General features: G+C 39.5%; 1 protein-coding gene across 1 annotated transcript in view; it reads left to right on the plus strand.

Moving 5' to 3' along the window:
• Nucleotides 1–14,246, plus strand: part of BDP1 (B double prime 1, subunit of RNA polymerase III transcription initiation factor IIIB) — a 45,811-nt gene that overhangs the window by 10,252 nt on the left and 21,313 nt on the right. The window contains exons 12-24 of the mRNA XM_027663665.1: nt 1,477–1,553; nt 2,903–3,047; nt 3,208–3,287; nt 3,881–4,040; nt 4,466–4,548; nt 4,886–5,117; nt 6,094–6,281; nt 7,845–8,061; nt 8,542–8,729; nt 9,083–9,284; nt 10,681–10,796; nt 11,512–11,728; nt 12,215–12,399. Of these exons, the coding sequence (XP_027519466.1) occupies nt 1,477–1,553; nt 2,903–3,047; nt 3,208–3,287; nt 3,881–4,040; nt 4,466–4,548; nt 4,886–5,117; nt 6,094–6,281; nt 7,845–8,061; nt 8,542–8,729; nt 9,083–9,284; nt 10,681–10,796; nt 11,512–11,728; nt 12,215–12,399 (2,090 nt within the window). The remainder of the gene's footprint in view (nt 1–1,476; nt 1,554–2,902; nt 3,048–3,207; nt 3,288–3,880; nt 4,041–4,465; nt 4,549–4,885; nt 5,118–6,093; nt 6,282–7,844; nt 8,062–8,541; nt 8,730–9,082; nt 9,285–10,680; nt 10,797–11,511; nt 11,729–12,214; nt 12,400–14,246) is intronic.

The following is a 14,246-nucleotide window of genomic DNA, read 5'->3' on the forward strand; positions in this document are numbered from 1 at the left end:
TACTAGTACAATGTTGGAAACTTATTTGAGTGGGGAGAGCATTAGGTTGTTTGTAATGTCTCAGAGTGGAAACCTTGTCCACTGTACTGGCTACCACGGGGTGTTCCAGGAATGATATAGGAATCTCGACCAAGATTGAATGATCTCTCTTCAGGTATGTTCTAATGAGATCCAGCAGTTTAGAAACTTCTGGGATTGCATCTGGTTTATTTTGAAGCCCTTGATGCACCACTTACTCATGACTTTGTCTAGCTGCTTTTTTTTGCATCTACCAGTACTTCAGTGATGAATTGCATACCACAGCTGAGATAATTATCTACTTAATTAAAAAAGGGTATTCTTTGGATTGTTTTAAGAGTGTCTACCCTGACTTCAGTAAGGCTTCTAACACTGTCTGTCTCCCCTAACATCCTCTTGTAAGGGAGCTGATGAACCATGTACTGGATGAGCAGACAAAGAAGTGCACTAAAAACTGAATTGTTGGGTTCAGAGGTTTGTGATCAATGGTACAAAATCCAGTTGGAGACCAGTAACTAGGAGTGTACCCTGTGGGTCAATACTGTGTCGAATCCTGTTCGACACTGCCCTAAATCATCTGGAGGATGGGGCAGGGTGTAACCTCAGCAAGTCTACAGATGAGGCTGATCTGGAAGGAATTGCTGAGACACTGGGAGAGTGTGCTGCCATCCAGAGGGACCTGGAGAAAGGGGCTGACAGGAACCTCAGGAAGTTCGACAAGGGGAGATGCAAAGTCCTTCCCCTGGGGAGGAACAACTCAAGGCAGCAGCACATGCTGCAAGCCAAGCAGGTGGAAAGCAGCTTTGCAGAAAAGAACCTGGGGATCTTGGTAGTCTCAGAGTTGAAAAAACAGCTGGGCTGCATTAGGAGAAGCATTTCCCGGCATATTGACCAGTTCTAGGCTCCCTGGTAGGAGAGACATGGACATACTGGACACGGCCTGTCCAAGGGTCTTAAAGATGGCAAAGGGATTGAAGCATCTCTTGTAGGATGAAAGGCTGAAAGAGCAGGAATGGCTCAGCCTAGAAAGAAGGCTCAGGGGGATCTTCAGTAGCTACATAAAAACCTAAAGGGAGGATGGGAACACAACAGACCCAGGCTTTTCTGGTGGTGCCCGGTGCCAGAACAAGAGACAAAAGAGACAATGGGCAAAAAATAGAAGACAAGGAGGTTCCTTCTGAGGATCAGAAAATACCTTTCCACTGTGAGGGGTACTAAGCACTGGCCCAGGCTGCCCAGAGAGACTGGGGAGTCTCCATCCTTGGCAATATTGAAAAGCTCTGTGGCCATAGGGCATTGGGTAACCAGCTCCAGGTGGCCCTGCTCAATCAAGAGAGTTGTACCAGAAGACCTCTAGCAGACCCTTCCAACCTCAACCATTGTAGGAATCTTGTTTCTGCTCTTCTTTACAGTAGAAGTTTATTGTTTGTTTTCTACAATGTTTTTTTTCTTACTCAGAACGAAGACATACATCACTCACATAGACCAGATGAAAAGCAAAGTGCATCAGAAGGTGGTTCTCAGTCTGAAATCATGTAAGTAGAATTATCTTACCTTGCAGTGGTACTGGAAATAAATCTGTGTCTACTCAATTTGGATATAATTCTGCTTGACCATAGCAAGGTGAACTAGAACAGAAATCATGATAACTTGTTTTCCGTATATGATGAAGTTTTTTGATAGAAATTTTGATCACTGAGGAGCAATTAATTTTAATTAAATGTTAGATGGGAACAGGGAGGAAGACTTAACTAAGTTTAGAAAAAGAAATCTAGCCTATCTGAAGTCAGCAAGAAGAGATGAATTTCTGCTACTTTGTGGGTGAAACTTGCTTGTGAAAGTTGATTTTGTTTTTTTAATGAAAGGGCCTCACTGAATTCTTTGACATTCATAATTGTCCATCAAAGCTTATTAACTATATGCATTATGTTTATGGTGTATTCCTTCCTTCCTGTTTGGACACTGTTGCTCTTTGGAGCTCAGCGCAAGAGTTGAAGAAGATACTCCAAGATGTCTCTGTCTTACTTGCGCTCCTTTATGGAGTTAATCTTTGTGACTATTTCTTACACTGAGCAGTGGTGTTTAAAGAAGTCTGTGCCTTAAGTTTTCCTTTTTGTGTGATTGTTGATTTCTTATTCCATGATATAATTTTTAAAGGTGATTTAGGGATGGGCTACCAGTTCATGCTAAATTGGTTTTCATGCTTCTATCTTTCCCATTTGGAAGGCTCTTCTGATAAAGACTATCAAAGCTTTATTTGTCCTGCCCTAGGAAGGATATAAGAAAAGGTAGTAGTTCCCAATCTGAAGATAGTTGGTAAGATGTAAGGCTTTGTCACTGTGTGGACACACCACTGCAATGGTTAAGGACACAGAGTGATGTATGTACCCCATTCTTCAGTAATGTGTGGATGTTGGCAGTAGGACAAGGTGTTTGAAAACAGCAGTTCACTGTTCCGTGGCTGAGGTAGCTTTGAAATGGTTTGGAGGGACAGGAGAGGCAGATAGAAAATTTTGTATACAGAGCAGATTTCTGTTGTTTCTGTTAAACTCAATAAGCCTGTTCACACTGACATGAATTGTGAATCCCTAGGAGAAAAGGTATTCCTATTTATTTAATGGCATGAAATGCTTCCTTAAGGTATTTTAATTAGATTCCACTGAAAGCCATCAAAGTAGTTAAGGTTTATTTGATACTCTTTCAAAAAAGTTGTAGCATGTCTTCTAATATCAAAACAATGAAATTTTTTTTCTGTTCATTCTCTTGCTGCATGCAGTGTCTTGACTCATGCAGTCTGTGATGCTCTTGAAGCGCATCTTGGACCATATAAGACTTCAAGTTTATGTTTGGTAAGCATCTATACCACCTCTTTTTATGTCTTAAGGAAAACTGAAAAGTCAGCAGACAGAAGGCGCTTGCAAAGACCTAAACCCAATTTGATGAGATCATCTGGAAGGAGGGAGACAGCAGCACAAGACAAAATGGAGTCGGAAACTTCCTCTCCAAACCCTGAGAATACAGATGAAAAGGTCAGAGGGAGCCATGTTACTCAATATGTTATGTTCTTGATGCTGTTTTCATCAGGCGGATACTGTGGACCAGCTACAGTCTTATAAGTAGTATTTTAAGAAATGCTGCTGAGGTATCTACACACTTCTCAAAGGGTAATATTTCTTGCCTCAATTCCAGTGCTCTGAGGAGGACAGTAGAAGAAGAAACAGAAATGAAGCCACAGAAGTGGAGAACAGAGATTTGGATAACGAATCTGAGTAAGTATTGAGATGACTTCTCCAGTCTCCTGGAATTAACTAAATATAACTGTTAATTTATTCTATACAATGCTCTTATTAAAAAACAACAATAGTGGTGAAGTTTTAATATAAATCTTAAAATTGACTTTAGCATTTTCATGGATGATATCGGGTGGCACTGTGGTAACAGGTATGTATTTCTTTTCTGGAAAGTTGAGGAAAGCATTACTTTATGAAGTACCAACTGTGCTTGGAATTTGAAAGGGGAAATTGCGGGAATTGATAACTATGGTTTTGCTTTCCTCATAGTCTCTGTTGTCAGCTAAAGGCTCTGCTTCTGACACTTGCAGAAGCAGATATAAGTATGCAGTCTAGGTAAGGTCCCACGCTGTGTGAACAATTAATCTCTTTTTAATAAGTAGATAAATTGAGTTCCCACACTCTGTAAGACTAAACAAGGTTTGTTTCTCATGTGAAGAAACTTGTCTAAATTTGGGCAAATCATTCTGAAGACAATCAGATTCCAGTAAAAAAAGCTCTGCAAGTCACTGAATATTACACAGGCTTGAATATTTTGTAGTAGATGTCACTGTTCTGGATCCTTTTTGCAGAGAACCTGAAAAAACTGCAGTTGTAAAGACAGTACTTAGAGGATGTCGACAGAGATTTAAACCTAATATTACAAGAGCATCTGGAAGGAAAGAAGAACCTGAAAAAGATGCAGGAAATGATAAAATGTCCCATCTACAGCTTAAGGGGGAAACTGAAAAGGTATTTAACAGAATAACATAACTGGAGATAATATGTTAGCTAAAAAGCTGCTGGATGCAACAGTAATGTTATCTTTCTGGGGTTTTTCTTTCCTTTTTTTGCCTCAGAGTATGACCAGGAGTCAGCCACTTACTTAGCCTACAGTGACAGTGTGATATTCCTTAGAAACCTCTGCTATGCTGAAAGCTTGTTATGCAAACAGTAGATACCAATAATCTTTCATGTCCTACAGCAAATATAGCTTTAGTTGTTCGATCTGGTTTTTACTGCACCTCTCTGACTATGAAATGTACCCTATAATTGCATATGTCTGTCACAAGCAATTTGTTTTGTCTCTTCTTATGTACAGTTACTTGGTCAGTCAGGTAATGCTGCACTTTATAAATGTAAAAGCATTAACATCATGATGTTCTATTTCTGTTCAGAATACTGACCAAAGTAATAGGTCTGATGTTACCAGTGAAGAAGCTGCAGAAAAAGATGACCAAGTCCTGGCTACAGTGTCTCAGTAAGTATGAGAAAAATGAGGAGGTATGTGCTGCTCTCCAGCAATTTGCCATCCCTTGTGGTAGTACTTCACAGTGTGGTAATTATAGAACAACCTAAAGCAACAACAGCAACAAAAAAACCCCACACTCAAATTTTTGTTTTTAAAGAAAGATGGTTGAAGAGGATAGAGGGAGATAAACTGGGTTTGATAATTAGTTCAAGAAGATAGTAATACATTCTAGATCTGTGTATGTTAATAACTGTTTCTAAAAAAGAATGAAAAAAACCCACTTCTCTAATTCTCCTCCCACTTTCAGACATGATATGTAATTCATGGATCTTATGTGTTTTTCCAGGTCTAATGAAACAGTGGGTTTACAAGAAGACAGCAAACGGAGTTTGCTGAATCCTACCCCTCTAAGGAGAGGCAGAGTACAGAGACCAAAACCAAATCTAGGAAGAACTGTTGCAAGGCAAAAAGAACTGATAGATGAAAAAGATACTGAAGAGAAGACAATTAAAGGTGGAGAAGTAGAAAAAGATATAATGCACCACAGAGATGAAAACAATGACCCCTGCCTCAAAAGTGTAAGTTTCTTGAGCAGTTGCTTAGGCACGCTGTTTTGCTGAGTCATTAGTAGAAGACTTTGGTAACAGAGATCCAGCTACAAGCCACATAATTTGTAAGGACAGCCATTGCATGCTTTGTTCTTTCAGCATAAACTAAATTGTCATAAAATTTCCTCATGCTTGCACTTGGGTTCTGTTTTCTATGGTGTTGGGTTTAATGCCAGTCAGGAACCAAGTACCAGCTTGCTCACTTGCTCCCCCACCAGCAGATCTTGGAGAGAATTGGAGGGGATAAAGCTAGAGAACTCATGGGCTAAGATAAAGACCTTCTGTGGGCAGGCAGGTGTTCAGCCATTCCCAGGAAAGCTGGGCTCCGTTGTGTGTAACAGTTACTTGGGAAGACAAACGGCATTCCTCCCGCTTTATATGGTGAGCATGATGTCATATGATCTGGAATATGCCTTTGGTCAGTCCAAGTCAGTTGTCCCAGCTGTGTCTCCTCCCAGCCTTCCATGCACCCCAATCCCCTCACCAGCCTGGCAGTATGAAAAGCAGAAAAGGTCTTGGCTCTCTGTAAGCCCTGCTCAGCAATAACAAAACCGTCTCTATACTATCAGCACTGTTTTCAGCACAAATCCAAAACACAACCCCATACTAGCCACTCTGAAGAAAATCAGCTCTACCCCAGGCAAACCAGCACTCATGGATAAATGGATTATGTCTCACTTTGTTGTATTTGTGATACTGGATCTGAAAAAAGAAGTGCAAAGAAAAAGGTCTCTTGGAAGATCAACCGCTTCAGAAAGAAAATATAAAGAAAAATAACTTTTTACTTTTACAGTATGTTCTGATACTAGTTGAATGACAATAAGAAAAATACATCTTAGTGTTTCTGTAAGAAGTCCTAAAACTTTTTCGTTTTCACCCTCCTCTCCTAAATGAGTGGTTAAGCAAATATTTCATCTTAATGGAGTGAAACTCTTATTCCTTTTAGGATTTGACAGTTCTTGAAGACACTCAGCCATGCACTGTGATGTTAGAAGGGGATGTTTCTACAGATTCTGAGATGAACTCAAAATCTACAAGACAGTGTTTCCAAGAAAAGTCCTCAGAAGCAGAAAGCTGTGAAAGTGAAAAGGGATTGTCAGATGCCTTGAAACAGGTTTCAGATTTCAATACAGGGTAAGTTTTTTTTTAAATGGAGAGAAGGGATGGGTCAAAGCCATCAATATCTCTAGGTGTTCTACAATTTTATCAACTCCAGCATTACAAACAAGTTTTATATCTATAATGAGAAGTTTAATCAAGACAATACTAGACTTCAGCAAACAGAACTCCAGGGGCTTGAAAGCACTAGGTTTATATGCTGTTGGATGTTAATTTCGTCTTTGTCATGGTTTGAGATAGCCCCAAAATTCAATTCCCTAGCTCCATCCCCCCTCCCACAGGGAGGGGGGCTACAGGGACCTGGAACAGCATAAAGCTGGGCTAGGTACCTGTAGTTGTGAGCTGGGGCTGTAGGGGCCCCAGAGGCCCCGAGGGGCTCCGGGCCCCCTTTCCTCGTGGCTCTACAATATGGCTACTTCTTCAACTGCCAAAACTACCACTCTTCTCTTCCGGTGCTTGTGATATGTTTACATTTCTACAGGAGCGCTCATTGGACAGAACTTCAAAACTTCCAGGGGTTTCCACCCCTTGGGGGTTACCACTTTTCTTAGCCTCTGGGGGAAAACAAGGTTCAAACCACTACAACACTCCACCCCTCGCTCCTGCGAAATGTCAACGTATCACAACAACTGAAAAACTCTAATCAACATGCAATCTTCAATAAACTAAAATATAATCAAAATCTCTCTACTACATATCAATACAGCATTATCAAAAAAAAAACTTAACTCTACTCTTAGTACTTAACTTACATTACTATAGCCTTACTCTCTCTACAATGGTACAGTCTGTGTTTTGTCTGGAAAACTCTTTCTGTTACCACAAGCATCATGGCTCTTATCTCAATTCATCTCGATGGTTCGCAGCCATCCTCTGCTACCATTTATGTCATGGTTTGAGATAGCCCCAAAATCCAATTCTCTAGCTCCATCCCCCCCTCCCACATCTCAACCTAATGTGAGATGGGTTTTTTTTTCCAGACAAAACACAACCAGACTCAAAGTGGGGGAAAGGGAATATATTACAATGACTGTACAAATAAATACTATAACACATTATACACAAAATCACAACTATCTCTACCATGACATATAGTATTTACAATGGGCCTAATTTCCAAATAAATACGTTTTTATGATGCTCAGTTCCTGTGGTCGTCTTCTCCATGTTGGTCTCAGCAGTGCATCCAAATGTGCTTATATAAATCCTTGAGTACGGGGTTTGGTTTCCTCTTAAAGTGTCCCTTAAAAAAAAAAAGGCAAGCACAAGTGTTCTCTAAGTCTGCTCAGTAACATTAAACATGGTTAGGCAAAGGCATTTGTAAAATATATATATATCCCCCAAAATGTCTCAACCTGTCTTACAGGTCTCAACTGAAAGTTGCAGTTGTTCTGAAACGGAATCTTTTCTTAACTTATCTTTGCTCATCTATTTATCAGATACACAAGCTTTTGCTGGTGATTGCTGGTTTTATTGGGCCTTTTTTCATGTCGGTAACTTTGTTATTGCTCTGAGAGCTGCATACAAGTATGCCATGGTGTCCCATGCCTTTGATCGGTCTTCTCTTTGTTTTTGTAGGGAATCTCATCCTCAGAAGGAAGAGGAGAAAACTGTTGTATCATCAGCTCAGCTACTTAGGAGTCGATTCCAGAGACCAAAGCCAAATTTAAGAATGACAACTAATAGAAAAGAAGTGCTGGATATAAATAGTAAAGGTGTATTACAAAAAGATATCAACAAGGAAGAAAGTTTGACAAAGTGTGACAGTGAATGTAGTATCCTTCCTGACACAGATGTGAGGCTTTTTTTTTTTTGTTACGTTGTATTTGAGCCTTTGGGTTTGTGAAATGAAATACTGATGATTTAAAAAAATACAAAGTTAATAAATTTTCAAACGATTTTTTCAAAAGCTAAAATTTTTTGCATTAAAACTTCTGTGCTTTTCATTGGTTGTATGTGAAGAGATAAAGATGACTGTATCTCTTCTTATGTGTCCAAATATCTTTCTGACCCAAGGTGACTTTGTAGAGTTGACAGTGAAGAAAGAAAAGTATTACTACAAGATGGCAAAGAAGGAATCTGGATTTGAAGCTATTTAACTTTAATATAAAAAAATGTGTATTTGTCCTGGAAAGGTTAGGAAATGGTTAGTGAGCAGTTACAGAGGAATTTTGCAGGAAACAGTGTGATTAGTACTAAACTTCATAGACATCATAATGTCTGTGTTGGGTTTATTATCATGACTTGTTCTGGTTCTTGTGTTTACATTTTTCAGAAAACAGGAAAATATGAAGTCCTAAAACCACTAGAACCTGTGGGAAAGGACATGTCACTTCACCTTCAGGAGGTTTCTGAGAGGCCAAGTTGTAAATCCCCAAAAACATCTTCAAGATCAGAGGATGGTGAACTTGAGCTGTGTCTACCTGATATTAACCAAGATGACATTTTAACTACTAACACAGGGTAAGGCCTTAGCTACTTTTGGTTCCTGACAGTAACAATGAAAGTATTTTAAAAGGAAATTGCCAATGGATTCCTTAGTGGCAAAGATAATCTAATAAAAATACTGCACAAAGTTTGAGTTCTTACGGCTTTGACACTAGTGATAATTCCAGTAACAACTCCCAGTCCATCCTGAAATTGTGCAGGATCTGCTGCTTCATCTAGATCCTTAAAAATCTATGGGACCTGATAGGATTCTTTTAAAAACTCAGTGTTTTTTATATGTAAAAACAGTGAACCTGCATTTGTTTCTGTAACATGGTTTTGTATTAAGTTTCCTTTTTTTTTTTCCCCATCTAACTTTGCATTGATAGCAAAAATAGCACTGAAGAAGAAAGTAAACTAAAACCTCCTCCACACATCCAGTTAGTGCGGAGCAGTTTCCAGAGGTACAAGCCAAATGTGGTAAGAGCTGTTGGAAAGAAGGAGTTACAAGTATCAGAAAATGAAAAGAAGAAAAAGCTTGAAGAAAAGCACGTAGTATTGCAAAAAGATGAGTTTGCCAGTACTGCCATTGTAAGTCTTAATAAGCGCTTTTGCCTTCAAAGTTGATTCAAAGTTGCATGTTCTGCTTTAGGAATTAAATTAGAACATTTAAGTTGTGCTCCCTGAAACTGAGACAATATACTAGTTGAAAAAAATTCCCAAACCTTGGCAAGTTGAGGTACTGCATGTATGAAAGCAGTGAAGTCTACAAGTTTAACTATTTTTTTTTTTCTGTAACATGAGGTTCTGATTTTGATTGGATTATGTGATAGTGAAAAGGTTTATGCATTCTTAATATGAACTCTACAACAAAAATGCATAACAATTAGCTTTTTTTGCTCATTTTATCTTTCCTGTTTGGATGAATCAAGTGTGTGTTTAGGAATTTAGTATAATATGTCAAGTGATGGCAAAGCATAGTTATTTTTATGAAAAAAAAAAAAGTTTTATCAATTTGATAAGTTTTGACTGGCTTCACCATTGCCTGATACTCCTTTACACAAGTAGATTGAGTCATTCACCTACACTGTGTATCCCCACAGACATTTTACTAGGGACTGTAGAAGGGGTTGAAATCCTCAAAACCCATTATAGTACGATGAGCTCTCTGTAACCATTTTGTGGATTGCACATGAATCATGTCATGGATATAGGCAGATCTGCGTAGACTTGCCTCGCATTTCAAACACAGCTAAGCTTTGTTGGAGTGACTCATTTTTTGGAGTGGTTATAGCTGGTTTTGTTCTTGAACCTGTGTGGTTCAAGAGCGCAGGAGCACAGGTGTGCTACGTCTGTCTCCCTCTCAGTGCCAGAATGTTGGCTCACCCCTCGCTGAGACAGTTCCTTGTGGTTCAGCTTTGGCTGTTCTAACCTGTGAACTACACAAGTGCATCTGCTCTGTGCTGGGCAAGTCTGTGGAAACAGAGCAGGTCTGATGCTCCTCTTTACAAATAAAGCTGTTACAGACCTGGCGTGGTGAAGGATGTGTTTCACTGGCTTCTTTGTGGAACCTGTGTGGCAAATACAGAAGTAAAGCTTCATAAGGCTTTCTGGATCTGAGCTTATGTTGTTGTGGCTCGAGTGTGTCTGTGCTGCAGTGTCTAGTTTTCAAAGGTTTTACATTTGCTGAAGTATTTTGTTTCCGCAGTGCTTTATGTAATAGAGAGTTGATTGAATGCTGAAAGGACAAGTGTTACCCTTAATGTGTGGGTGCATATTATATTTAAGAGCTTAACTCTGGGTAGCCCAGAACTGCAAAGGCTTCTGTTATTTCTTGCCTATAAATTGAATTATGGTAGCATGGTTCTTATCTTTATTCTAATTGAGAAAATAGTGCAGTTTATATTCTTGTATATAAAATATATGTCTGTTTTAGAAGCTTACTTGTTCCTGTTTCTCTTCATGCTTCTTTTACTGTAAATCAAAGGGTGAAAATGAAGCTGTATTGTGTCAAGCAGATGTATTGAGCAGAGAGGAACAGGAACAGCAAGAGGTGCCTCAGGTGCCCTCTATTTCTGGAAACATTTTATGTGAACAAAGCAGGTGAGGTTTGAGTTTAGCAAAATTACATTTGAAAGGCTTTCCTCGTGCATAATGAGACACCTTTGCAAATGTCACTTCTTTTGTTCCTTGTTTTTTTGTCTTTCCCCAAAGTTTGATTTTCAATGCCTATAGAGAGCTTCTTTCAGTGTTTTCAGAGCACTTTTTTTTTGAGCTGAACTACTTGTCATTGTTTATCTGGTACATACTTGATCTGTAGGACCTCATAGCTCTTCCTGACCAAGCATTTTTATTATTGGATTTGTATTTGCATAAGTAGCAATCATATGGGTAACACATACAAATTTTGCAAAATATCAGAGACTTGTCTTTCACTCATCCCAGTGTGCTCTTCTGTTTTACTACTGCTCTTGTTAAAATAAGATCTGAAGTGTGTCTTAAACTGCAGATACTTCGATGTTGGTATGGTTAGCAAAACAACTTATTTCTTAATGTTAAAAATGCTTTGAGAAAGAAATTCTGTTATTCCTTCTCCAACTTAACCATAAGTGAGAAATATATATTTGAAAATACAGTTTTATTGATCTTAAACAAAGCAGTTCATCAGTCTCTAACCCTCTTGTGTAAGTGTTGATTCAAAATTTAATAAGTGCAGAAGTACTTTTTTCCCTCCCAGCCAAAGTCAAGTGATATAATTTTTGTGTGTGGTTTTTTTCTGTTTTGGTTTTGTTTTGTTTCTTTGCTTTAAATTCACCAGTGCTGAAAAATCTACCTCCCAAGAAGGCAAGCTGGGTGCTCAGAAACCAGGACAACTCACAAGGCTTGAAGCTCTAAGAACTGGACCAAACTTAGAAGAAGCATACAGCAAAAAAGTACCTCCAGTAGCACAAAAACTTGCTTCTCCAGATGAGGAAGAAATGCATAAAGGAGAAAAACTGTCCATGGCAGAAGAATCAGAAAAACCTCTCTCAACAGTGAGAATTGTATTCATGTATTTCTGGCTTTAGTTTCTGATGCTTGGCTCCACACCAGCTGGTTTTTTTCAGCATCTAAATAAGTTGTTGTAAATGCAGCCATTAATTTTGGACTAGTGAGAATTCTTGTTCAATATTTACACCCTAATATGAGGTGTTCCAAAATCCTGTCAGTGACTCACAGATAAAATATCTTAGGACTTCACTTAAACTTTGACATTTCAGTCATATTCTTGATACATGAATAGGTACTTACATGCCATATTTCTGTTGCTGGGTTTCCTCTGAGCTCCTTGATGGCTGCTCATGAAAGACTGCACTGGTTATAGTATCTATTTTTATTAGTTAAATACCTTCCCTAGAAGAATAAGCAACAATGATGGTACCATAAACTACTTGAAAGCTTTTAAGGAAAGTTTTGTCTAAGGTTAACAGCTCAATGATAATTTGCAATGCTAATATTGTTGTTGTTTTTTCAAATCTAAGGGTGACATAGAGGTATTGTTTGTGGGAAATTTGGCCAAGAATGACAATCTAGACATAAATTCAAGATGTATGAAGTCAGAAATGCTCTGTTCCTCTAAAAAGCCACCAAACAGCCACAACAAGGAAGGGCAAGAAGAGTGTCCATCTACAGATGCTATGGGAAGCATTCTGGGTGCCACAGAAAGGTAAAGTTCCCTTTTGGCAAAGTATAAAAACTCTTGTCCTGGTTTCAGCTGGGATAGAGCTCATTTTCCCTTAGTAGCTGGTGCAGTGCTGTGTTTGGATTTAGTATGAGAACGATGTTGATAACACACTGATGTTTTAGTTGCTGCTGAGCAGTGTTTACCCTGACTTTTCAGCTTCCCAATGCTCTGCCAGTGAGCAGGTGTACAAGAAGTGGGGAGGCAGCACAGCCAGGACAGCTGATCTGAACTGGCCAAAAGAATATTCCATACCATAGGACATCAAGCTCAGTGTATAAACTAGGGGGAGGTGGCCAGGGGCTGCTGATTGCTGCTCGGGCATGGTCTGGGGATCAGTCAGCAAGTAGTGGGCAATTGTGTATCCCTTCTATCTTTTGGTTTTATTCCTCTGTCTGTCTCTATCTTTCATTATTTTATATTTTATTTTGTTTCAGTTATTTAAGTGTTCTTATCTAATCCCACAAGGCTTACTTTTGCTTTCCAGTTCTCCTCCCCACCAGAGCTGGGGAGTGACCGACTGCATCGTACTCACTTGCCAACTGGGGTTAAACCACAACAGTCCTTTAAAGAGTTTGTCCATTTGTCCAGTTGTTTCCATACAGCACTTGCTTTTGGAAGTATAGGCTCTGAGCTGTACTAGTCGTTATATACTATGTGCTGTGGAAGTCACTAGGTGGCATCCTTAAGTAATATAAGAATTTTAACAGAATTTTACTCAAGGCTGTTTTCCTTTTTAGAAGGTACTTTGCAGATGAGGATAGAAGCAAATAATCATAGTTTAGCTGTCTGAATTTCTCAGTAATAGATTCTTAGGGTACAGTGCACTATGAATGTGGACCAAAGACTGAGCAGTGCCCTTTGCACTCACTCATAATTGAGAAATGGTAAGTAGAGAAACATAAATGAGCTTGCTCTCTAAGATGTATTCAGGGTCTCTTCAGTTTTTCTTTGAATTAGAAGTTCCTGCAATGATGTGCAGTGTCCCGACTCTCTTGGTGGAGGGGATGGTTTTTATGTATGTGCAATACAAGGCAGATAGTGCCATTTACATGTAGCAGTTCTGAGTTGTGCTGTAAGGTACCTTTTGTTCAATCTAAACTAATACAGAGCAGTCTCAAATCAATTTACTTTTGCTTTTTTCTAAAAAAAAGAGTCTTTGTGCTAACAAGACAAGGATTTTACTTTACAGTCTTCGTGCCTTCTGTGATGGTGGAATATCAGACTCCCATAGTTCAACCCATAGTGGTTGAGGCTGGAAGGGTCTGCTAGAGGTCTTCTGGTACAACTCTCTTGATTGAGCAGGGCCACCTGGAGCTGGTTACCCAATGCCCTATGGCCACAGAGCTTTTCAATATTGCCAAGGATGGAGACTCCCCAGTCTCTCTGGGCAGCCTGGGCCAGTGCTTAGTACCCCTCACAGTGGAAAGGTATTTTCTGATCCTCAGAAGGAACCTCCTTGTCTTCTATTTTTTGCCCATTGTCTCTTTTGTCTCTTGTTCTGGCACCGGGCACCACCAGAAAAGCCTGGGTCTGTTGTGTTCCCATCCTCCCTTTAGGTTTTTATGTAGCTACTGAAGATCCCCCTGAGCCTTCTTTCTAGGCTGAGCCATTCCTGCTCTTTCAGCCTTTCATCCTACAAGAGATGCTTCAATCCCTTTGCCATCTTTAAGACCCTTGGACAGGCCGTGTCCAGTATGTCCATGTCTCTCCTACCAGGGAGCCCAGAACTGGTCAATATGCCGGCAAATGCTTCTCCTAATGCAGCCCAGCTGTTTTTTCAATTCTGAGACTATCAAGACCCCCAGGTTCTTTTCTGCAAAGCTGCTTTC

The sequence above is a fragment of the Corapipo altera genome, unplaced genomic scaffold, assembly GCF_003945725.1.
Source record: "Corapipo altera isolate COAL_440 unplaced genomic scaffold, ASM394572v1 61129, whole genome shotgun sequence".
Taxonomy (NCBI): Eukaryota; Metazoa; Chordata; class Aves; order Passeriformes; family Pipridae; genus Corapipo; species Corapipo altera.